We start from the raw sequence: 26,667 nt of genomic DNA on the forward strand, positions 1-26,667 counted from the left end.
ATCAAATTTGTATAAATCAAGTCTTTGCTCAAAATAGGCAGGAGGGGCAATATTATTAGTCTAAAACTGGAAAGTGGCTAAGTTTAACAGTGCAGAGGACTGTGAATTTACAAGATTCGAACCGCTTCCTGAACTAGTCTGGCCAAGCGAGGCTTCGGAAGTCATCAATGACGTCATTGCTCTAAAGCAGTGGTTCCCAATCCTGGTCCTGGAGAACCCCCAACACTGCACATTTTAGATGTCTCCCTATTCAAACACACCTGATTCAACTCATCAGCTCATTAGTAAAGACTCCAAGACCACAAATGTGTGTGTCAGATAAGAGAGAAACCAAAAACGTGCAGTGTTGGGGGTTCTCCAGGACCAGGATTGGGAACCACTGCTATAAAGCAATACAAGCGTCGATACGTGCTTCACTGAAAGCTGCCGAGATTTCTCGACACACGCTCCGAAGCCTTGGCACAGAACGTAACATCACTACATATCCCCATCACCCCTCAAAGGCTGGGGGGTAACCACGAAACTGCACTCTGCTCTCCCCCTCTGGGGGACCTGATCACGGCGGCCGCAGTGTACCTGAGGGTAAGGACAGACGAGGTGAGAGAAAAGGAGACGGAAGGATGAGGAGACACAAATGAGTGAGGGGTGAGAGAAAAAGAAAAAAAAATCTCGGTCCGGTTCCCGGACACACTCCAGCTTGGTCAACCAGCTGAGAGGCTCTCACTTGCGGTGCCATGCGATGGTACTGGACATCTTTGTTGGACGGCTCAATGCTCCTCCGCCTCCTGGCAGACAGCGATGACTCCTCCTGTTGAGAGCAGCTGGCAGCAAGTCCCCCATTTCCTGCTCCTCCTCATGGCAGATGGCAGCAGGCTCCAGCCTACTCCTCCGCTCCCTCTTGGACGGCAGCCACCTCTCCACGACCCAGCAAGCTCTTCGTCCCACCTCGTCTTCCAACGCTCCAGCACCACCACCTTGGGCAGCCACCGGTGGTCCCTGCTCCTTCTCTGCTCAATCTCAGTCCCTCCTTCCTCCCGGGTTTCGGCACCAATGTAACAATGTTCGTAGATTGGGAAGGAGGCGGGAACCGGCGAACATTTACACATAAAACTTTAATAAATAAATAAACAAACACCAAAAGAAAGTAAAAGTGGCAGCCCCTCATGGACGACTGCCGCATAAAACATAATAAAACAACAACAGGCATAGTCCTCTCTCGTCCTTCACTGCCATTACTCCTCCTTTTATCCTTCCAGAGCTCCTCCGTGGGACTCGACCGGTGAGTGGTGCAGGTGGCGTTCATTATCATTTACTCCACTGGCCTTGCTCCGTTCCCATGGTTCTCGGCCCCGCCCCACTTGCCACAGTTATATTTTATTATAGGCTATAGTGTCATATTTTCTTGCTTAAATTCTCCACATGTATCAAATCTGGATTTTTTAATCATGTAGTGCTTAATTTTAAACCTAGATTAGGCCCTTAGATTTAGGCTTAAAAATAGTAGGAAACACAAACATTACCTCATTATCCAGGGGTCACATTGTTAAAGAGAGAGTTTTAGCCCTTGCTAAAGGAAGTGAAGAGGGAGTCAGTGTGTGTGTGTGTGTGTGTGTGTGTGTGTGTGTGTGTGTGTGTGTGTGTGTGTGTGTGTGTGTGTGTGTGTGTTGGGGGGGGGGGGGGTGACTACAGTGAAGTACTGCTGTACTGCTGTGTCTGTATGTGTTCATTGAATGGCCAGTGCTGCGTTGCTGTGCCTGTGTTGTACCGTTCGTACGGTAACTGAGGAAACATCAAGAGCAGTCTGTCCGGCCCCGCTGCCTGACAGCCACAGCCGAAATTCAACGATTCGTCCGATGGCGTTTGAGAAACAAAGAGAAGTTTCTCTCGTAAGCGGTTTGATTGGCGGCAGCGATTCCAAGCCGTGTATTTCTGATCCGAAAATGAAGTTGAGCTCCAGCTTTCCTCAGTCTCCAGCCACATCCGATGCATTTCTTCTGTCGCTTTCCCATGTCGGCCGAGCCGATGCAGCACTTCCCTGTGATGCGGTAAGAGCAGCCGCAGCCTGTGTGTGTCTCACTCTATTTACTTACTGCTTTATGAGGATATTAAGTCGCTGATATTTATTAAGACGACACTTAAAGTGTCATTTCTCAAGGAGACATCAGCGGTTACATAATAGCCTTTTGTAAGGCAGAGGCGGTGAACGAACACAGCTTATTTCATTCAGAAAATCCAATCGATGCTGCTTTTAAATTTTTCTTTCTCGTAAGAGTTATCAGAAATAAATGTCGTTTTACATGGCAGATCCATAAGCTACCACTGTAAACGGGATAGACAAGATCTTTCAGTATATCATTCGAGCGTCCAAAAACCAATTATGCAGTTTGTATCAGTGGTTTTAGTTAATCTGTCCATCACATATACACATAACCTGCTTTTATAAATAAACTGAATTAGCCTATGTAAAATAATTTTTAATTGGTAAAATAAATAATATTACTTTTTTTTAGTACACACACACACACACACACACACACACACACACACACACACACACACACATATATATATATATATATATATATATATATATATTTATATACTTTATTTTTGTATATTTAAATATTTAATTTTATGTATTTCATTTAATTTTATTATTTTTAAGTATTTTAATAATATCTAATAACTATAGCCTAACAATAATACATAAAAAAATACATTTAGTAAATAAATATTAATAAAACGCAAATAAATAAATAAATACAATTGTTTAAGTGACCCTTTGGAAGTTTGACCTTACTATCTTTACCAGCAAATAGGCCTATCGTAAATCATTAGGTAACACTGTGGTAGCTATAGTGTATCCCTTGAAAGGCGTAACGATTCAGATGCACTTTGAGTGAGAAGGACAGTTTTCATCGGTCATCGGACAGTTTAGAAAGATGCTCCTTCATTTACGCTGTTACGCATTTACGTTTTGATTATTGGAATAACGCTGCATTAATAACACGGGCTCATGGTACAGTAGTAGAGGAGGAGTAAATTCCGTTTCCCTGGAAACCAAAGACTGTGCCGCTATACCAGCCACCTCCATTTTCAAGACACGAGGTAATAATACACCAGTATCTGTTATATAACTTCATATTATTTGTATGTATTTGAATAGTTCTTAATGTAGTCTATATTCGACGATTCGACATCATCTAGAGTTTAGAATGCTTGTGTCTGCACTATTATACGGTGTTTGCTATGGTGTATTACAGAAGGCATTAAAGCTGAAGTAGGGGATTTTTGGATAATGCGCTCGTGATTGAATCAATATTTCAGTCACGTGAGCGTGTATCATTGTAACTTGATAACTTTATCAGTTAACACTGAATGACGGATGATTAACTGTCTTAATAACACTGAGTGATGGACTTATGCATCCATATTGATTATATACATTTACATTTAGTCATTTAGCAGACGCTTTTATCAAAAGCGACTTACAGTACAAATGAGGATAATAGAAGCAATCAAAACTAAAAAAAGAGCAACTATTTAAGTGCAAATGACAAGTCTCGGTTAGCCTAACGCAGAACACGTAGCAAGGTATTACACACACACACACACACACACACACACACACAGAGGGGAACTGGAGGGGAACTGACACACCACACAGAGAGAGAGAGAGAGAGAGAGAGAGAGAGAGAGAGAGAAAACAAGTAGATAGAATATAAAAAATAGAAAGCTAGTATAGAATATATCATATATATATATATATATATATATATATATACTGTATATATAAAGATACATAGATAAAGTAGAATTAAAATAGAATAGAAAGTGCTAGAGTTAGAGGGTCATTTAAAGATGGAACAGATGTGTTTTTAGTCGTTTCTTGAAGATGGCTAAGGACTCGGATTGAGCTGGCAGGTCATTCCATCAGGAGGGAACAGTTAATGAAAAAGTCTGTGAAAGTGATTTTGTGCCTCTGAGATGGCACAATAATGTGTTGTTTACTTACGCAAGCTTCTAGAGGATACATAATTCTGAAGTCATTAATTTAAGTAAAGGGGTACAGAGCCAGTGGTGGTTTTGCAGGCAAAGATTAATGCCTTGAATTTTACACGAGCAGCTACTGGTAGCCAGTGCAAATTGATAAACAGAGGTGTGACGTGCATTCTATTCAGCTCATTAAAGATTAATCTTGCAGTGGCATATTGGATTAATTGTCGAGGTTTAATAAAGTGGCTGGAAGACCTGCCAAGAGAGCATTGCAATAGTCCAGCCTGGAAAGAACAAGAGCTTGAACAAGGAGTTGTGTTGCATGTTCTGAAAGAAAGGCCTTGATCTTCCTAATGTTGTATAAAGCAAATCTGTATATATATATATATATATATATATATATATATATATTTTATTAATCGTGAGAGAGAGAGAGAGAGAGAGTGTGTAGAGAGAGAGAGAGAGAGAGAGAGAGAGATTATATGCCATATAGCTATGTGTATATGACCATTATCTGATAATGTGTGGGGCTTTCAAGAATTAAAACAATAAAAGTTTAATGCAGCCTTATATTTTTTTCTCCTTATTATATTCTGCCCTTAGAACCTGTCCTATTTATTTGTATTATTTATTTATTTATTCTGAGCAAAAATAATGATTATCATACATTTTTACCATGATTTACTGAAGACACCCTCTAATAGGCCTATGTCATTCAGTTGAACAATACTTCATATACCAAAATATCTTGTCAGGCATATTTCGAACAAGAATCATTAGGTGACATTAAAGGACTATATTTAAGGATCACAGTGAAGCCCCCCAAAACTAATTCATTGACATTTTAAATCTTTACCAATCTTTGCCACTATCCTTCAAACCAATAGGTTTTACCTATTTGTCAGCAATATTTTTTTAATCGTATAAAATATGATAAAATTTAGTATGAACACTTTATTTTATATATACTACTACTACTAATTATTATTATTATTATTACTGATTGGTTTAGAAAAGGGGTGTCAAACTCAGTTCCTGGAGGGCCATGGCCCTGCAGAGTTTACATTTAACCCTATTTAAACACACCTGATCCAACTAATCAAGTCCTTCAGGCTTATTTGAAAACTACATGGTGTGAGTAGTGGAGCAGGGCTGGAACTAAACTCTGCAGGGCTCCGGCCCTCCAGGAATTGAGTTTGACACCCCTGGTTTAGAAGAACGCGAGGGTGAGTAAATGATGACATCATTTTCATTTTCAGATTGACTTTCCTTTAGTATTCTACTTTGAGTATAGTACTCAGCCATCTAGTGTGTGAATTATATAAGGTTATTTTGTTATCCAACTTCAGAGTCCGATAGCCCCGCCCCCTCCAGTAGATAATTATTAGTGTTTAACATTCCACAATACAGTTTTTTTTTTTGTTAATTATGCATTTAAAGTGCACTTTTCTTTTTTTTACATTTTCAGTTTGAACACACTACTCATACTATTTATACTAAAACTGCACAGAATAGTGCTTAAGTATACACATATTGGGATGCACCCTAGTTTAATGGTACACATCTCTCACAGGATGAATTTAGGGGGACAAAAACAACAATGGCAACATCTCATCCCAGCTGCACTTTATCATTAGCATCTTGTCCTCTGTTTTTGTGATCACCCAGCTGGTAACCCTATCAGCTTTTTACCTCTTTAAAACCTCTGCGATGATGATGCTGGTAACAGGTTAGAGCTTAATGCTTCTGTGAAAGACAGAACATTATTTTGTATGTATATCCTCAGTGTAGGCCTACTGAATGTGAATGACGTTGTTTTTACTTTTAAGGTTACATCAACTTAACTCTTTTTATGTGATGTTTTTTGAAATACCTACTGTGTGCCTATTTGTGTTGCTGAAAGCGTTTAATTCATTTCCACAGAAGTTAATAATTTAGTACACAACTGAAATGAAGCCCACTCAAGGGACCAGTGTACCTTACCAAGAGCTTTAAGTGCACTCAAACACACAGGCAGCTAACTTTAAAAGGCTCTGAAGCCTCATTAGTTACCACTGGCATCGATACAGAGACAGTAGGGCTGTAGTTCCTTTATTGATTTCATATGTTGCCATTCTGACTGCACAACAAATCAGGTCGGTTTGAAACTCCACAATTATAGAGATCACTTTTAGTTGGGTGAATGGAGGAAGTCAAGAAGTGAGAATAACTGAGAATTTGCTTATGGAAGTCATTAGATTGGATTGTTTATGTGCCAGGTTCTTAGAAATGTAATTTTTGTATTCCTGGTTTGGTTGTTTTCGGGGGGGGAAAAATTGCCATTTTCAAGAAATATATAAATTTAATGAAATGTATACATTTAATGAGTAAAAAGTAATAAAACATAATTTCCTTTCCACCTGCAATACAAATGAGTGTACACACACACACACACACACACACACACACACACACACAATAAAACATAATCACACACACACACACACACACACACACACACACACACACACATATATATATATATTTATTATTAATTAAATGTTATGACATTTATTTCTTAAACATTGCACAGCATGACATTTTTTTAAAATATTTACATTTTGAAATTACAAAAATGTCAAAATGTAATCATTATAGAAATGTCATTGCATCTATGAACTACTTATTTATTTGATTATTTATTGATTGATTGACAAAAAGGACCAAAGAAAAAAAAAATCACGTCACTGACCCGCTTATCAATGATACATTAATCAACTAATATTCACAGGTCTGCTGTATGTCTTTGTGCATCTGTGGTAGTTTTTTTGGCAAGAATGTTTCTAAATATTTCAAAGTTATTTTTAAATATATTAATTAGTTGTAAATATTTTTACATATTATATTTAATTATTATTTGTGTGCGTGTGTGTGTATAAGCATCATTTTATGGATTCTGACATGGATTATGAGAGGCCAAATGTCGAGACTATCAAGTGTGTGGTGGTTGGAGACAACGCAGTTGGAAAGACCCGTCTTATCTGTGCCCGGGCCTGTAATGCAACACTAACACAGTACCAGCTACTTGCCACACATGTGCCCACTGTCTGGGCAATAGATCAGTACAGAGTCTGCCAGGAGGTGAGGAAAGCCTACTGTTATATACTTATTCATGAAAAAGTATATGAAACATGTGATGGATGCCACTTTCTATAATTTCCCTGATTTATAATCTGATAAAATTATATCTAAAAAAAAAATGTGTTGTATGCGGTTTCTTGGGTAAATCTCCATGCATGTGATAGGTATGTCTCTCCGGTCAGGTTCTAGAAAGGTCCAGAGATGTGGTGGATGATGTCAGCGTGTCCTTGCGTCTCTGGGACACTTTTGGTGACCATCACAAGGACCGCAGATTTGCGTATGGCAGGTGAACTTGGATTACCTCTCTTCTTCACACTAGATTAATGCTGCATCCCAATTTGCCTTTAAAGTATGTACTCTTTTGGTGAAGAAAAAGTACACACTTTTGAGTGTGTAGTAGAAGAGTAGGCAAGTTTTGGGACATATTATCTCATCGTACAATTGCGTCTTTAATGGACCACTCCATCGCATAGTTACACACTCACTGTCACTGTAACCTGGCCTGTTAATCATATTTTCACAGTTAACATCCTCATTTCATTAAATTTAACTTCCTACTGTATTGGAGAGAAAAGAAGTAGTATATTGATCTGCCAACCGTGGATCTTTCATTCAGAGAACTCTTTCTGCATAATGAAGCATTTAAAGGTTAATGACCAAACGGATTTTAGTAAAAGTTTACAATATTGTTGCAGATGAAATATAACACAGATATATATATATATATATATATATATATATATATATATATATATATCTATATATATATATATATATATATATATATTTACCAGGCTAAATGTTGATTAGTAGTAACTCAAACCCTTTTATCTAAACCTCTCTACTTAACCATCGGTCGCACACATCTGCCATGTTTGTAGTATTTTTTTTTTTAATTCTTCTTGATTTTTAATGCTGTCCTTTTCCCCATATTCTTTCTACATTTTGTGAAGGTTTGTGAAGGTATCTACACCTCTAGTAGTAATGAAAAATGTTGGCATTAAAAAAAGCGAAACATAAAATTACAACATGATGATGAGTAAATACTGGACAAAACATGTTATGTGGAATATATATAAAAAACATATTTAAATTAAATGTTTTTGAGATTTTTACAACAGTACCTCCATTAAGACCTCCATTAAGATTCCTCATTTTTTCCTACAAACATGTCAAATTCCACAGAACTGTATCAGATTAAACTTTGCTCTCACTGATAAGCTTAAATTGTGCAGAAGTCAAAGGTGACCCCTAAAATGGTTACCAAGCAAAACAGTTTTAACCACTTAATGAGTTGGGTCTGGTTTCTTAACAGGTCTGATGTGGTGGTGTTGTGTTTCTCCATTGCAAACCCGAACTCACTCCACCATGTGAGGACAATGTGGTACCCTGAGATCAAGCATTTCTGTCCCAGAGCTCCTGTTATCCTAGTGGGCTGCCAGCTAGACCTGCGGTACGCTGACCTGGAGGCAGTGAACAGAGCTCGCCGGCCACTGGCCAGGTAAATTACCACAGCAAACGCAACTATTGGTAGGCATTAATGCTAGAAATGTACCAGTTGTATGTTGCAAACCAGTGTTTCCCAACACTGTTCCTTGAGGCACCCCAACAGTACACATTCTGGATGTTTCCCTTATCTGACTCATCTGTTTCAGGTCTTGGAGTCTGTGCTATTGGGCTAATTTTTAATGCTGTCCTTTTCCCCCATATTCTTTCTACATTTTGTGAAGGTTTGTGAAGGTATCTACACCTCTAGTAGTAATGAAAAATGTTGGCATTAAAAAAACCGAAACATAAAATTACAACATGATGATGAGTAAATACTGGACAAAACATGTTATTTGGAATATATATATAAAACATATTTTAAATTAAATGTTTTTGAGCTTTTTACAACAGTACCTCCATTAAGACCTCCATTAAGATTCCTCATTTTTTCCTACAAACATGTCAAATTCCACAGAACTGTATCAGATTAAACTTTGCTCTCACTGATAAGCTTAAATTGTGCAGAAGTCAAAGGTGACCCTAAAATGGTTACCAAGCAAAACAGTTTTAACCACTTAATGAGTTGGGTCTGGTTTCTTAACAGGTCTGATGTGGTGGTGTTGTGTTTCTCCATTGCAAACCCGAACTCACTCCACCATGTGAGGACAATGTGGTACCCTGAGATCAAGCATTTCTGTCCCAGAGCTCCTGTTATCCTAGTGGGCTGCCAGCTAGACCTGCGGTACGCTGACCTGGAGGGGGCAGTGAACAGAGCTCGCCGGCCACTGGCCAGGTAAATTACCACAGCAAACGCAACTATTGGTAGGCATTAATGCTAGAGAAATGTACCAGTTGTATGTTGCAAACCAGTGTTTCCCAACACTGTTCCTTGAGGCACCCCAACAGTACACATTCTGGATGTTTCCCTTATCTGACTCATCTGTTTCAGGTCTTGGAGTCTGTGCTATTGGGCTAATAAGTTGATGCAGACCGATCGTTGTATGACATCAAAGTACCGTGAGAGCTATTGAGAGCAGACGGCTCCTTATACTTTCGAATCGCTCTCGTGGTACTTTGATGTCATACAGCGATCGGTCTGCACAGAGCTGCTTCAAGTCGAACACACCTAATGTGTTGAGTGCCTTAAGGACCCGGGTCGGGAAAAACTGTTGTAAACATAAATTTTACTGTCTATGCTACCTATAACAGTATTTTAAAAGAGTAGTTCAAAAAATTAAAAATTCCAATTCTGTCATTATATACTTACCCTCATGTTGTAATCCATACATTTGCATTGTATCTTGACATGTCATATAAATAACAGATGAATAAGATTTGAGAGCAGTGATGGAGGAGGATTTTCAGTGATTAATGACTAATATTATAGTCTGTTCCTCATGAAACTGCTATTATATAACTTATTTATGTGGTGCATGAGATGTAAGGAATAATTTTTAGCTAATTTAACGGTGCCATCTTGTAATATTTGAAGCTCGCGCCAACACCTATGCCAGGGGTGTCCAATCCTGCTCCTGCATGGAGGGCCACTTTTTGGAATTACTTTTGATCAAATGAATCAGTGAAACTGAGTTATCATAATATCACCACCACAATGAGAAATGACATGAACACCAGTTGACTGAGGAAAGACAGCTGTCCATCACTGTATTCATGACTGCAGATAAGCGTAGATGTACCCCAAGTGAGCCAAGAAAAGAACTTATATGACAGACAAATGATCTTGAGACATATGCTTCCTTTAAATATCCTTGAGGGAGAGTTTAAAAACAGAAAACACAAAGTGCTGTAAGAAACTTTGCTTAGCACACCGTTATCTTTGTGCCTTTGGAAAGTCTGTGTCTGCACATGTTCTTATTGTTATCAGACTGAGAAGCCTACTTTAACCCGAGCATGTGGATGTTATTGTTTTTCTCAACATTAACATGTGAAACAATATAAAACATATGCCGTCTTTAATTGGCACAGTCTGCTTTATTTTTTCTGTTTGCTCTGCTTGAGCTTGAATGCTATTTTTTGGTGTGTGTGTGTATATATATATATATATATATATATACTGTATATATGTTTACACACGTTGTCAACTAAAAGAAAACCTTGAGATGAAACATAACGTTGTTGTAGAACATTGTTGTAAACAATGCCTAATCATAAGTTTGTTCATAAATGGTGACAAAAAACTTTATTTTTTTATTTAATATTGTATTTATGTTTTTATATTTTTTCATTATTTAATTATTTTTTTTTTCTTTTTATGAGCCCAACTATTTGAATACAATATTTTTGAAAAATGCCCATCCCTAAATGGCACATTTATGCTGCCTTCAGAAATCAATGAGATGAAGGTAACTCAGTAGACAGGCTATGATAGATCATAGGATTCCAACGTGCCTTTCTACCTCAGAATGCGCAGGCAGCATTTTTCAGCTTTTGGACGCAGCAATAAGAAACATCCAGACAGGTTTGTTGAAGCTGGTTGTAGCTAAACTCTGCAAGACATTGACCTTTCAGCAGCAGGAATGGACACCCCTGGTCTTTGCCAATTCACTTTCCTTGTATGGTAAAGAGTAAGTCTTTTGGTTTTCCACCAAAGAAAGCAAATCATGCAGGTTTGTAACGACATGAGGGTGAGTAAATGATGACTGAACTGTCATTTTTGGTAAAGCTAGTTCTTTAGTATCATGCTGTGTTTTTTTTCTGTTTTTTTTCAGACCCATTAAATCCAATGAGATATTGGCGCCAGAGAAAGGCCACGAGGTGGCTAAAGATCTAGGTGTCCCTTATTATGAGACCAGCATAGTTGCTCAGTTTGGGGTTAAGGATGTTTTTGACAATGCTATCCGTGCAGCCCTCATTTCTCGTCGTCATCTGCAGTTCTGGAAGTCGCATTTACGAAATGTTCAAAGGCCACTTCTCCAAGCCCCCTTTCTTCCCCCTAAGCCCCCTCCACCCATTATCACCGTTCCCGCCCCTCCCAGTAACATAGAAGAGCACCCTAGCCGTCTGTTGGAGGACCCACTCTGCGCCGACGTCATCTTAGTCCTCCAGGAATGCCAAAGGATCTTTGCTCACCGCATCTACCTTGCTACATCTTCCTCCAAGTTCTACGACCTCTTCTTGACTGAACCTCGGGGTCCTGAGGAGACCGAACGGGAGAGAGAACGACCCCGAGGGCCACCGCTTTCTGGCCGTGATTTGCTGATGCGCGCAGCTAGTTTTGACGTTTGTGAAAGTAGCGACGACGGAGATAGAGCAAACTTGCGTGCCTGTACCAGTGATGGAACTCTAAAAAGTGAAGGAGATCGTCGCGGTCGTCTGCTCCCTGCCTTGAGTCGTGCTTTTATTAGCATCCAAGAAGAAATGGTGGATGACCCTGTCACCATCAACCTTAGAAAAATGACTGTTGTGCACATGGACCCTTCAATGCAGCCCGGTCCATTCCGGTCTGTGTTGCGGTACCTGTATACAGGTAAACTAGATGAGCGGGAGAAGGAGCTAATGCAGGTGGCCCACATCGCAGAGCTGCTGGAAGTGTTTGACCTGCGTATGATGGTGGCTAACATCCTGAACGATGAGGCCTTCATGAATCAGGAGATCACCAAGGCCTTTTACGTGAGACGCACCAATCGAGTGAAAGAATGTTTGACCAAAGGGACCTTCTCTGGTAAGAGGCATTTGAACTGTATGTTTGCCTGTTACTGTAGTTATTAGGGGTGGACCAGCATGATAGTCAAGTCAACCAAAAAGCAACTAGTTGGTTAATTTGGTTGTTAATGTTGTTATTAGGGGTGGACCAGCATGATAGTCTAGTGATAAAAAAGGAAAGAACTTAAATTACACTTTCAGTTTTGATCGTACAGATAAGAGCAATACATCAATCGAATCTGTAAAAGGTCTACTTTTTTTTGTATACAGACATAATAACAACAAAACTTTGTGCACTTATAAAATAAAGATAACAAACAAGGAGTGCTGTCTGCTGCAGCCTTTGTCTGCGCTGATCTTCAGATACAAATGCGTCATTAAAATGAACTGTAACTCAGTGAATACTCAACGAAGAGACATGAGAGATATCTATAGAAAGCCTGACATGTCTACTTTTAAACTAAAACAAGTGCTGCTGAAAACAAATATTCTGTGATAAAGTAATCCATATGAAAACAACGCGATGTCCGTTTTTTCACATCTCCCTTCATTATCTTCTAATGCGACCACGCCCCCGCGCCGAGCGCGCGCTTTTGAGATTCAAATGTTTCACTGAAGCGCGCGGCTTTTGAATACGCCCACACAACAGAAGACAAACGCAGCGAGAGACTGTTTCTTCAAGTTTTTTTATTATTTTACTGTTTGCTTCGCGATGAGAGGAATAAGACATAATTCACCCCAAAAAGATGTGATGTGGTTGAGGATTTGAGATTTGGATTTTCTCAGAAAAAAAGAATGAAGCACTTTATTCAGCAGAGCTCATAAACATGAGTAAGTCTCTTATTTATTTATATACTTGTACTAGTTTTCACATAACGTGTAAACATTTTACTAGTTAGACTTTTTCCAAAGACTTTTTTTCCAAACTATAATTCCTGACTAAATGTATAATCAAGTGAAATATTATGAAGTTTCAATAACAATAATACACCACTATACCATTCAAAAGCTTGATGTAAATAATATAAATGTAACAATAAATGTAACTGTAACAAATGTAACAATCATTGCTGTTTCTTTCAATTTATCCCCCCTAAAAAAACTAAAAAAAATATTCTCAGCTCTTTTCAACATTAATAATAATAATAATAATAATAATAATGATGATGATAATAATAACAATAATGTTTTTTTTGTAGAAAATAAGATTGTTTAAAAGGATTTCTGAAGGATTGTGTGACTGGAGTAATGATGCAAAAAAAATTCAGTTTGAAAGTCAGCTTTGATTTTTCCTAATAAACTGTTTAACTGCACTCACAAGTGAATATTAAATTATGTTGTGGGATAATTAAATGTATTCTAAATAAACTACAAACATAAAATTATATAGATTTATTTTGTCCTCACATTCTTTCTTGTAACTCATCCCTCTCAGTGACACAGCGGGGACTGAATGGCTCATTATGCAGCTCATTATGCAGGCCTTTGTCTTCTCAGGTGTGAATTCATGATAGTTGACGCCTACTCGCATATGACTTTTACCAACAAAAAGTGTCTTAGAAAATTTAAATCAATATATTGTTTTCTGTAAGTGAGTAAACAAGATGATTTTCACATCATTTAGAAAAAAAAAATTCTAGGCTACAAGCTCCAGTTCTCAAAATCCTGGGAAACAATTTTCTGTATGTGTTTTATTGCCTTTTTCAAGTGATTTAACATTTTTAGTTTTTCACTAACCACGCATAACATTTTTTTTTCTCAAAAACACAATCATGTACATTACATGCTGCTCACATATTATTATAGCCTAGTTTGTGCTGATTACAGTGAGATTAGACTTTAGCCATTTAGATATTTATAAGAAACTGAAAAAAAGCACAAATGTCAGGGCATGACAAAACTTCTCCAGGCCCCAAAAATACCCTTAGACTCCAGAGAAGCAACTAGGTGGACTAGGGCTTTAATGTAGTTTGCCATGACTGCTTTTACATGAAATTAGCTGTCTTTAAGAGTACATTTCAGGACTGTTGAACAAATGGAATTGGAATCTGAAATTGGTAAAAAGGTTAGAGGCCATTATTTCAACCAAACAACTATTCAGAATATCAAAATGAAATGTTGCCATTCACAATGTTACATAAAGTCAAATACATAAAAAAATCTAGTTAGATGGCATACTTTCACACTATTTTTTTAGACAGTGTGTCTTCAAAGACATAATTAAAATGTTTAATAATTTTCAATTATATGCAGCAAAATGACATATGTTCTCTAAAAAATTTGAAACAATGCCACACAGAGATTTCACAAACATTTTTGGGTGATCTTGAGTAATACAAATTGTTGAATCGGTTTTGAAATAAAGGCACAATATGTAAGATTTGTTTATATCTTGTGTTATACAAATTGTTGAATCAGGGTTTTTAACTAGTGACACGGACCGTGTCCATATTGTCATTGTGTCGTCTGCCAATGACGTCATAACCCCTCGATTTTGTTTTGTAGAAAACATGGAAACACCAGAGACACTTTAATATGTTGTGCATTTTATTAGACAGGTGCTGACCAAACAGAGTAGCATTATAACAGAACATTCATATGTATCAAACAGCGCTGTTTTTTTCCCCACATACACATGACCAAAAGGAGTGGAAGTGGTCGACTGTGGCATAATAAAAACTCTGCTGCTTTGTGTAAAAACTCAAGCCATGTGTCACGTTCGTTCAGCGGCCTTGTTTCGCGTCGACGGCTTTCAGCCTCACCCTCCTTCATTCTACTATGTTAATAAATCATTAGCTCAACCATGAACACGATCCGAGTCCTATCGGATTGCATCGGCTGTGTGGATGAAGACAACAATGTATCGTGTTTGGGGAGGAATGCATCGACTCATCAAGCTACGCCTTTGTTTCTTTGTTTGTTTTGAATACGTGATCTCTATCTGTGAAAAATTACATATTGTGCCTTTAGGTCATTGAAAATGACAGTTTGAAGTGATTTGCCAAAAAAAGCATCAAACACTTTAGGAAAAAATCTGTAGGTCTCTGTTTGTGAGAACTGTGATTAGCATTGTGCGTTGTGTTAGCACTGTTAGTATAATGGAGGACAGTTTTGACATCCTTGTTACCAAACTGCCTCCCATGCAGGAGATGCCTGTTCGAATTCCACTTGGAGTGGGGTGAGTAGAACTGGAAGGGTTGTATTGGTGCCGTGACCCGGATGGGAGTGAAGTTTAGTTTAGGGGGTGAATGTAACGGAGGCCAACTAGTAAGAATTGTGTGATTAAACGTCACTCTACTGGTGTCAAGAGGTGCACTAGCAACTGATGCTAGGACCTTAAGACTTAGTGTCCTTGTTAGCATGCCCACCTCCCATTCCTGAGATGTCAGTTTGAATCCCCCTTGGAATGGTATGAACAGAACTGGAGGGGTTACATTGCCTTATTTATTTGTTATATTTCTGTCAACTCTGCCAAGCATTCAGACAACCGATGGGACTAATTTTGCTGTCCCTATTTGTAGCTGTATATTGAAAAGCAAACTTCTGCGTTTTTGGAATTTGCACATGCTGGGTGTACAGTGTACATCCTAGCGGAAGGTCGCCCAGCATTATTTATAACCAAAGCAAATTTTTCTCAAATGTGAGATGCGCTCAAGCAGAATGTCCCTTCAAGCTATTTTCCTCCTACTTCAGCTCAATTATTCACCCCCAGAGAGGAAAACAAGCCCCCATATTTTGTCAGCTGGATTTCAGTTTCATAATCAGTGCTCTTCTGGTAGTGAGAACCGGTGCGGATGCATTGTGTTTTTCAGCACTCTCAGGGTTTGGAGGACATCAAGCTGACTTGCAATGTTGTCTAAACTGTATTGATCGCAAACATAAACACTGAGCATTTCTATTTATTTATCCTTCACTCTAGCACTATGATGGAGCTTTAGTGGAATGTAATATCGAGGGTGTCATAAAAAGCCTTTTAAGTTGTCAAGATGATGTTGTCCAATATTGTCTGAATTTGAGATTGGGCCATGTCCACATAACAATAGTGGTAGTTGCCCTTGTGTCAGTTTAAGATCTAAGAAGGGTGGATTTTAGTGCACGGCCTTTTAAGTTTAATGTTTTTTGTAGTTGCCCTTGTGTTAGTTTTAGATATCAAAGGGTTGTGAGTTCGAGTCTCAGGCCGGCAGGAATTGTGGGTGTGGGGGGAGTGCATGTACAGTTCTCTCTCCACCTTCAATACCATGACTTAGGTGCCCTTGAGCAAGGCATCGAACCCCCAACTGCTCCCTGGGCGCTGCAGCATAAAATGGCTGCCCACTGCTCCGGGTGTGTGTTCACAGTGTGTGTGTGTGTGTGTTCACTGCTCTGTGTGTGTGCACTTCGGATGGGTTAAATGCAGAGCATGAATTCTGAGTATGGGTCACCATACTTGGCTGAATGTCACGTCACTTGTGTCAGTTTAAGATCTAAGAAGGGTGGATTTTAGTGCACTTCAGTAAAATATTATAGTAAATACTGTCAACTTCATTTCAGTGTCGGAATTGCTATGTATGCTGATTTACCAGAGAGTGGAGAATGTTTATTTGAAAAGCTACAGTAGTTTGTCTGTTCTTTGCTGCAGATGTGGTGTTCAGGTTGGATGATGGCACCATCATGGCCCATAAACCACTGCTTATCTCAAGCTGTGATTGGATGGCAGCCATGTTTGGTGGACCGTTTGTGGAGAGTTGTACAAAAGAGGTACACTGCACTCACATGTCATCTAAACCAGTACCACTGGGAACACTGAGCTTTTAAAGATTATTTTTGTGGTTTGTATTTTAATGGTAACACTGTGTACAATTTCATAGCTTGTCTAACATCAATTAATATAGTAAAAAATCACTAAGTGGGCGATTTAATTTTGTAGTATCTGGAGCAAAACGTAATGATGGGACATTTAAGTGATATTGAACCAGTGTTATTATAGTTAAGTAAAACTAAAACTAAAACAATAAGAAACTTGAAATAAAATCAACTTAACTGACATAAAATAAACAAAATAAAAAATAGAGTAAAATAAAATAAAATAAAATAAAATCAACCCTTAAACTTATTTTATTTGAGCTTTACCTTGATACTGACATGATACTAAAACAACTAAAACTAAAACTCAAATAAAACTTAATAAAAACTAAATAGACAAAATAATAATAAGAAGAAATAAAAACACAAAATAAAATTAATAAATACTAACCAAAATGAAAATATAAAATATAAAAAAATATATATAATAGTATCTCAATAAAACTAAAATAACACTTTTTTTTTTTTTTTTTTGTTAGAATGAACTAACATATTTTTTGAGAGATAAACAGAATATTACTCTTAACATCTGGATTGATCTAGTTTCAACCCTTCATTTCTAATGAATGTGGTAATCCAAAATAATGGTAATCCAAAATATGTATGTGGTAATCCAAAATAATAAATAAGCTTACCAAGTATGAAAAATCTATACAAATTAGTATTCCCAACATATATGGGGCCCAAATATCTGTGTCATTGATCATGTTATGGTCAGATGATTTTGCTTCCATTGGATTGTGTTGATACTTGACACTTAGACATTGAAAAGATGGAGTGCTTATGAAATACTTTTGGACCCCATTGTGTCAAAATGTTGAAATAAATTATCTACAGAATGCTCAAAGTTAGACTTTACTAATGAACACCACAGATTTTAATCATACTGTTCTTGTGTGGTACTGTAAAACTGAGTTTGTATTCCCCTCAAAAAAGCCATTTTGAGATTGTTGCTGTGTTTTGTCAGGTGCTGTTTCCAAACACTACGCGAAGCTGCATGCGTGCTGTGCTGGAGTATCTCTATACTGGCTGCTTCTGCTCTCGCCCAGACCTGGATGCCATGGAACTCATTGTACTTGCAAACCGTCTCTGTCTGCCTCACCTGGTAGCGCTGACAGGTACACAAACAAACCTCCACACACACTGTTTTTGAGATGATAATGCACATAACAGTCTGATCTCCGCAGGCAATGACTATGACTATAACACTGTGTCCTTTTGTACTGAAATATAATGCAAGTCTCTTGCAAATTACAGTGATTTTTATCATGTTTAAAGAGTGTTTTTATGCATGATATGAAGCCAGTTCGGGCATGGACTGACTTTTCTCTATGGCCTATCTGTAACATACATGCATGTACATTTGCCAGACAATTTCAGATGTTTTTCAAAAAGTGACACATTGCATTAAAGCTACACATTTTATTCAGTTCATGCATTTTAGCAGATCTCGTTCAAAGCCGCTTATATTAAGTGGACATGGCAACACTGGCATGCAGAGACAGCATGACCTTTTCCTTTGGAGTTTTAAAATGTTTTTTTTTTTCTTGCCAAATGATGAGTAAAATAAAGCCTGTGGTAAACATAACTTGATGATACTTTGATGTTTTGTTCTACAGCATTTACTGCACACACTCATACCGAAAATGTTAATTTTTTGAGCAGTTTTGTTTATTTTTGAAAACTTGATAAGACAGTTTGGGATGTCAGTGTGTGCAATTTATGTTGTAGAACAAAACATCAAATTTTGTCAAGTTAAGTTTACCACAGGCTTTACTCATAAATTGAAATTTATAAAACACCATAAAAAAAAAAAAAAAAACTAGTTTAACAGATTCTGACGTCATACCTTTCTTTAGCTTACATGTTAATGATCGTAGCAAACGGGTGGTTTCAAACTGCGTTTTTAGGACTTTTTTTGGTACATTGCAAAGAGAAAATGCTCAGCAATGGTGTTGACTGATGAATTTGCACATGGTTTGTCTTTAAACATTAAAACACCAGACAAGCAAACAACTTTAAATACTTGATTTTCACCACACGGGGTCTTTCTCTAATGTTACAAAACTGAACCTTATTGTAAAATTTTAACGCGTCATTTATTAACAAAGAATGCAAACCAACACACAATTGTGACATATTCTGTTGTTTTTATGAGTGTTGTGTGTCTGTCCTAGAGCTGTACACTGTGAAGGTCCTGACAGAAGCTGCCATGATGGGAGCTGATATAGATGGAGATGTTCTGCTCTATCTGGACATGGCCCAGGTAAACGTACCATTGACAGACAGAATGAGAATGCACCCATGTCAAATTAAATCCTTTTTTTTTTTCCATTGACAGACAGAATGAGAATGCACCCGTGTCAAATTAAATCCTTTTTTTTTTTTAATCTTTCACTTGTCCAGTGTAGTTCTTTAGTACCACTCATGACTATGGTGAGCATACATTGGTAAAATACAAGACTGACCAAAATATCTCAATATTTTACTATTATTGAAGGGCATGACTACGACAAAAACATTACCAAAATCTTTTTACAGGATAAAATAATTTGATTTCATAGATGATCCATTTATATCATGCTTATAGGTATTTTTGTTATTTTATCTTTGTTATGCATAATCGTAACATAGTATTGTTACTAGCAAAACACGGAATCGTACCGTTTTTAAAAGCAGGGTATCGAGATGTTGTTTTTTGTTCCAGAATGTCTTACCTTTTTAGTACCAATACAATAGTGCAATACTAGTAGCTGAATTTTAAATTTATTTATATTGATATTTGATTTGATTTTCAAATATATTTTTAGTAAGAGTTTTGTAGGATCATTCTACTTTTAACTTAAGGCCAATTCAGAGTGCACGGTTTCCTTTTCTTTTGCTGTTTGATTCATGTAGATATCTGACAGATACCAGGTGAAGTGACGTACTGTAATCTGGTGACTGTCAGAGTTGGTCTGCATCTGTCGGTGCAGTGTGAAATGGCCTTTAGTAGTAAACCTAATTTCTTGAAAAGCAGAACACTGTTACACAATTCAGAGATTCATTAAATCTAACACTGAGAGCACAAACTCAACATAGGTTTGCTCTGATTCTGTGTAACTTGCAAACGCTAACTGAAAACAGGAGAAAACATCTGTAGCTTCTGTATGGGATAACGTACATTCAAATAGGAGAAAACATCTGTAGCTTCCTCATAAAGGGGTTTCTCTTTTGCTATCAGTGACTGGCTTACTGAATGGTCCTGGGGATGAAAGGGAGATTGTTTAAAAATGTGATATTTGATCATTTTAAAAAACATTAAGGATGTTTAAGATGTTGTTTCAGAAGTTTAAATATAGTTTAAATATTGTAGTGAATTATCTTTTGGTGGGTTTTTGCAACATTTAAACTGTAGAATGTAGAATTAGGTTGTCACTCCAATAAATTACTGAACTGTGTGTTACACTAAACAGACTTAAGAACTAAAAGGTGAATTGACAGTGCACTGTATGTAGCCAAAGGGCAACAGTGAATGTCAGAATCTATGTTTTACCCCTTTCGGCATTAAGTTACTGAAAATAGAGTAGTTGTTTAGGAGGGGAATCATCTCAAAATAATCTGGTTTTCTCTATAGTTGTTTTCATCTGTCGGTTCAGTTGAAATTCCCTTTAGTTCCACTGTTCTCATCAGCAGAACACTGGTACACAATTCAGAGATTCTTAAACTACTAACACTCTGAGCGCAAACTCAACCTAGGTTTGCTCTGATTCTGGCCAAATCTAAACGCTAACTGAAAACAGGAGAAAACATCTGTAGCTTCTGTATGGGATAACGTACATTCAACCAGAAACTATTTCAAAATATAACATAAAGGGGTTTATTTTGCATCAGTGACTGGCTTACTGAATGGAGAAAGGGAGATTGTTTAAAAATGTGATATTTGATCATTTTAAAAAACATTAAGGCCACATACACTAATGTTTCAGAAGTGACAACCACATTTAAATATAGGAGTGAATCTCCTAAATTATCATTTCATGAGTGTATGTAACATTTAAACTGTAGAATGTAGAATTAGGTTGTCACTCCAATAAATTACTGAACTGTGTGTGTACAGAACAGGATTAAGAACTAAAAGGTGAATTGACAGTGTGTATGTAGCCAAAGTGACATGAATAAAGAATCTATGTTTTAGGAGTGATTAAGAACCAAATAGAGTAGTTGTTTAGGAGGGGAAGCATCTCAAAATCTCTGATTTTCTCTTGATTTGAGTAATGTTTTTTTTTTTTTGTTTTTTATCTTTGTTTTTGTTGTGATTATTTGCTGACTGATTGTTGGCTTAATCATGTTTGTTTCATCTACATCTGTGTCTGTCGCAAATTCCCTCGTGACATGAAGGCCAAATCTACAGGTAATTAGATTTGCCGTCACCCATCATATCAGTATAACTGCCAAGTTTTCAATCGTGACATGAAGGCCAAATCTACAGGTAATTTTTCCCCGCCAGCATTTTTGAAAAAAGTTGCCAGGCACTGCCAGCGATTTTGATGATTTTCACTAAAATTTGAGGATATTTTGCTGTATGAATATGCAATACACCAAAATAAAGATCAGAGCCTCTACTTTTAAACAAAAGAATCTGTTTTATTCTATCTGTTTTATTCTACCTAACAGTTATCTCAGTATTGAAATGATTTCCGCATTAAACTAGTGTCATAGTCTCATTCTGTCCCGCAGGAAACCTGGAGCACTTTGAGAAGCATCGTTGGCCTCCGGTGTGGTATCTGAAGGAAGAAGATCACTACCAGCGGGCGCGCAAGGAGCGTGAGAAGGAAGATTACCTGTACCAAAAGCGTCAGTGTAAACGCAAGTGGCTCTTCTGGAATCTACCGTCTTCACCTTCCTCCAATTCTCCGTCTTCTCCTGGTTCCTCTGCAGTCATCTGATTGGCTCTCAGGGTGCATGACCCACCAAACAGCCCTAAATGTGGGATATAAACACACAACAAGGAATGATAGCCTTTTTCAACTCTATAATATTACCTGTTCACATTTTCTGTTAAGCAAAATGCTCAAGCCCTGCTTTTAGCTGCTGAAGAACAAGCAAAAATGAAACAGGATGGAGAACGTAATTCAAAGCAACACAAGGCTTTGACTAAAAGCACATTGTTGAGTCTTTCTACTTTACTGGTTAGATTTTTCATCAAATCACGTCAGCTTTGACGTCCTCCTGTGACATCATTTCCTGCGGTGGTAGACTGCAGCTCAATCTTTGCTCAGCATCGGTTCCCCAAACATAACCATATCTTCATCTGTATAGAAAAATACATGGCAGGACTGCACATATTCATAACTTGAAATGCTAATAAGTGCTTTTCAGCTCTAAAGGACGAGAACACAGGAACGTTTTAGAGCAACCAGCAAACATGAATTCCTCATTGTTTTGGTAATCTACAATCAAACCACTTCAACAGACAGACATTCTCAACATTCAAATGGTGTCCACCATTCAGCATCCAAAGGTATTATTAATGTGGCATTTAAAGGTTGGCGGTTCGTCGAGGGCCGCGTGCAGACGTGACTCCACAGAACCGGATCAGTACATAGCCATGTTGCGGGTTCAGTGTGAGTTAAGCTCCAATGATAACATCTGGCTTAATGTTGATTAACACAGAAAATGATAATTGTTGGTACTTAAAGGCATTTACAATGGAAATACTAAAGTTATATTTTGAATCAGCAAGGATGCATTAAATTGATCAAGTGACGGTAAAAGACATTTATAATGTTCCAAAAGATTTCTGTTTTAAAAAAATGCTGCTCATTTGAACTTCCATAAAAGAAGTTTCCAAAAAATATTAAGCAGCACAAAAGTTATTAACACTGATACTAAGAAATGTTTCTGGAGCAGCAAATCAGAATATTAGAATGATTTCTGAAGATCATGTGACACTGAAGACTGGAGTAATGATGCTGAAAATTCAGCTTTGATCACAGGAATAAATTACATTAAAATATATTGACAGAATAAAGGTATTTCAAATTGTAATATTTCAGAATTATTATTATTTTATTTTTTTTTACTGCAGTTTTAATCAAATAAATGCAGCCTTGGTGAGCATAAGAGACTTCTGGCAAAAAGAAAACTTATCAAGCCCAAACTTTTGAACAGTAGTGTATTTTCTGTGCTATTCGGTATTATGCCTGTCAATACAGCTTAACTAGTATTGAACTCATTTTGTCTCTTTATACATGATTAGAGCATTTTGCGCTCTAGTCCTGCTCTTCATCAGTCTGCATGCTGAATGTTACTTGTGCACTAGGGGTGTACGATAAATAAAATTTGCGAGGATTTGCGCAGCATGTCAGTTAACAGCGGCTCTGTGTAGTAACAGCTGCACTATGTGAAATCATGCACCTGATGGAATAACCGGCTTTACTGACGAGATGCGCATTCATTATCGGCTGATATTTATCATGCACCCCTATTGTGCACAACAGAAAAAGTACATTGAGACTCTTTGTTTTTGGTTATATGTTCGACTGAAGCAGTCTTTCTTCTCTATTTCTTCCTCTCAATAATTGTAACCTTACATGTAATTAGCTGAAGTATGGAAATCAAAACATTCAACATTCAAATGATTATGGGTTTACACAAAATCAGCATTTACTGACACAATGTCACGTATTTGTGCTACCAGAGTAGTTCAGGTTTACATCAAGATTGACAAAGCTGCATTTTTGTCTCGATAACAATATTCTGGAAAACAGTAACAACCTGTGATATTATAACTAGATACTTCAAAACAGGATCCCGGGTGAACAGTCACACCGGGCTTCTCTACAGGGAATATAAAGAGTGCCTCAACACTGCTGACATTCAAAGTGTGGGCACCAGCTGCTGGCTTTACCAAAGTAAGCTCACAAGGAGGAAGACATCACATCTACCACACACAATACACAATTTTAAATTTTCCCAGCTTTCAGATGAGTTTCACAGGCAGGCCTGTGACAATCCCATGATGCATCGCAGTTACGTATCCCATTCTGAGGGACACTTATTATTAATATTTAGTAGTAACTTAGGGAAAAGTATTTATATGACTATTCTAGTACAATAAGGAAAAGCAATGGAAAATGTAACAATGCAATGCAAGGCAGTTCCACAATTTACAATGGCATAACTATTTAAGGTGCAATACCTCACCATACAGGAGAGGAAATCTCACAAGCACGGTTCATATAGACTTTAACCCTTTTGCGATTGAATGTTTATTATATAACACATGCGATAGCTAGAAGCGAATAGCACCTTATATATAGAATGGCTTATTATAAGGAAATACAGTAGTTTTTATAGTACCAGATTGAACTCTACAGTAAAAAAAAAAGGATAATAAATCACACTATGGAGAGTAAAAAGCAATCTCCTATGCATTTTCTGCCAGTTGTAAACTAATTATTATCAGAGAATGTTTTTCTGCTTTAATAAATCAGATTAAGAGCTGACCTGCATGTGCAAGGCTGTTGTAGCTGGCAGCAGGGGAATGTTGAGGAATATTGTTTTAATTTAGAAACCCATACATATATGCTGAGCTTTGAATGTAGATCTAGAACAATACAGATCGCGTTCCCTCCATTATAAAATACATGATGGACTGTTAATCCTTCAGTGGGACGAGTGAAGATTTTTTCAGAATCTTACTAAGCATTTGTAATAGCACTCAGGAACATTCGCTGACGTTTTATGAGGGTGATGAGGTTTTATCCTAAAGAGTAAAGTGTTACAAGAAGTTTGAAGGTAATTTGGAAATGGATGAACTTAAGGATGGTCATTGATCATTTATACAAACGTCAATCTGAAGTTTCTACCAGCCATCCTATAAAAGACGAGTGTTTAATTGGTGTAGATTTCACAGACAATTTCATCAGCCTGTTAACATATTATATATACCTTGATACAGGTATAGTTTTTAGTTACCATTATGGAACATTTAGTGCTATGTAACACATTAATACAAAGCAAAATGGGAGTGATGATATGAATGTACTGAGATATGAAAGGTATCGTGTGCATTCAACACATTTTGATCTTCCCAGAATTTATCGCTCAGATGTTGCTCTTTCAGAGTTCAGGCTTAATGAAGTTCTCGGTGGCACATCAACTTTGTTTCAGATGTATCTGCTAGAATTAAACAGATACAAATTAGACATTTTTTAACAGAAAGAAGTGAGACACTCAGAAAATTGTGTTCTCAATCTGTTGCTGCAGAGAAGATACCCCATGCCTTAATGTAAAGTACACAAGCAGAAACGTTGCTGATATTCATTGTTTGTATTTAAAATGTAATGAATCCTTTATGTATTATATGTGTTGTACAACAAATAAGTGCATAATGTGTAAAATCTGTGTCATATTGTTTATTTGATGGTTATTCATCTACTTTAGCCCATTGTAACCTAGTTATTTTCACAGTATTGTCTCTGTGTTATCATACATTGCCGTTCATTGCCAAGATGATATAGATAGCTGAGTTCAATCTTCTTGTATTAGTGTAGTAATCTGTACCACTATGATACAGATGGAGAATATGGATTAGTATGATAAAAAAGTATGTACTGAAATGAAAAAAAAAAACGATCAGTGCACATTGTACACCTTTTAAATCTTGACTACCTTGACATGCTTTGTGCAAATAGGCTAATGTTTTGGTCTGCTTTAAAAATGGTAAAAAAATAAAAAGATTAAATAGATATAGATATTTTCTTGGGGATGCTGTGCACAATATAATATAATATACTGCATACAGTGCCCTCCAAAGTAATCATGCACTTCCACACTTCCAAGCTGTTTCAGCCACTGAAGCATGTCTTCTATTTTATTTCACTCTCAGATAAGATACATAATCAGGGGTTAAAGCAGAAGAATATACAATATGTAAGTTAAGAATATAATTAAATAATTTTAAATAATTGCTTTTGCATCCTATAGGAGGTCCTAGTGCCACCACTGCAAAGAAGCACAAACCAACCAGAGTGTATATGATATGTTGTTTTTGCTGCACAATTACAATAATGTAGGGCCAGTGCAACAAAGAAACAATTAAAAGCCTTGAAATCAAATGACTGAAAGCAAAACTTGAATGTTCTCTCTGTATTTAGAAGCCTGATGTGTGAGAAACAGGCATCAATTCCATGAGCTGGTATTGGGGAGGGGGAGTTTGTATTTTCTGGAAACCTGCAGCATGTGTTCTTGAAATGTGTAAATATTGTTTAATAAACACAAACAAACAGTTTGCATTTTTTATTTTTTGGTATAGAACCCACCACCTCTTCCTGACATTGGTTTGCACTGCTATTAGCAGACACCTGTTCTATAGATGCTAAATCAATGTAAGGTTTTTTTTTATTTTATTTTATTTTATTTTTTTTTGTAATATTTCCTATCTATTTGGTTCAGTTTTAAGCATTCTGGAAATTATTCCACCATGGTCCACAAAATTAAAGTTAATATATATAAGTTAATATATAATATATATAATATATTATTACAAGAACAATCACCTGTTACCATGTG

General features: G+C 37.1%; 1 protein-coding gene across 1 annotated transcript; it reads left to right on the plus strand.

The window, feature by feature from the left end:
* Window positions 1–1,697: 1,697 nt before the first annotated feature.
* Window positions 1,698–23,059, plus strand: LOC109068704 (rho-related BTB domain-containing protein 2-like). The gene is made up of 11 exons (XM_042762784.1): window positions 1,698–2,045; window positions 6,915–7,116; window positions 7,299–7,402; window positions 8,432–8,617; window positions 11,334–12,286; window positions 16,886–17,004; window positions 18,077–18,227; window positions 19,287–19,375; window positions 20,764–20,780; window positions 21,414–21,502; window positions 21,829–23,059. The coding sequence occupies exons 1-11, from the start codon at window positions 1,984–1,986 to the stop codon at window positions 22,035–22,037; spliced, it is 2,181 nt and encodes a 726-aa protein (XP_042618718.1). The 5' UTR covers window positions 1,698–1,983; the 3' UTR covers window positions 22,038–23,059.
* Window positions 23,060–26,667: the final 3,608 nt, after the last annotated feature.

This window comes from Cyprinus carpio, chromosome A8, assembly GCF_018340385.1.
Source record: "Cyprinus carpio isolate SPL01 chromosome A8, ASM1834038v1, whole genome shotgun sequence".
In the NCBI taxonomy this organism is placed as follows: domain Eukaryota; kingdom Metazoa; phylum Chordata; class Actinopteri; order Cypriniformes; family Cyprinidae; genus Cyprinus; species Cyprinus carpio.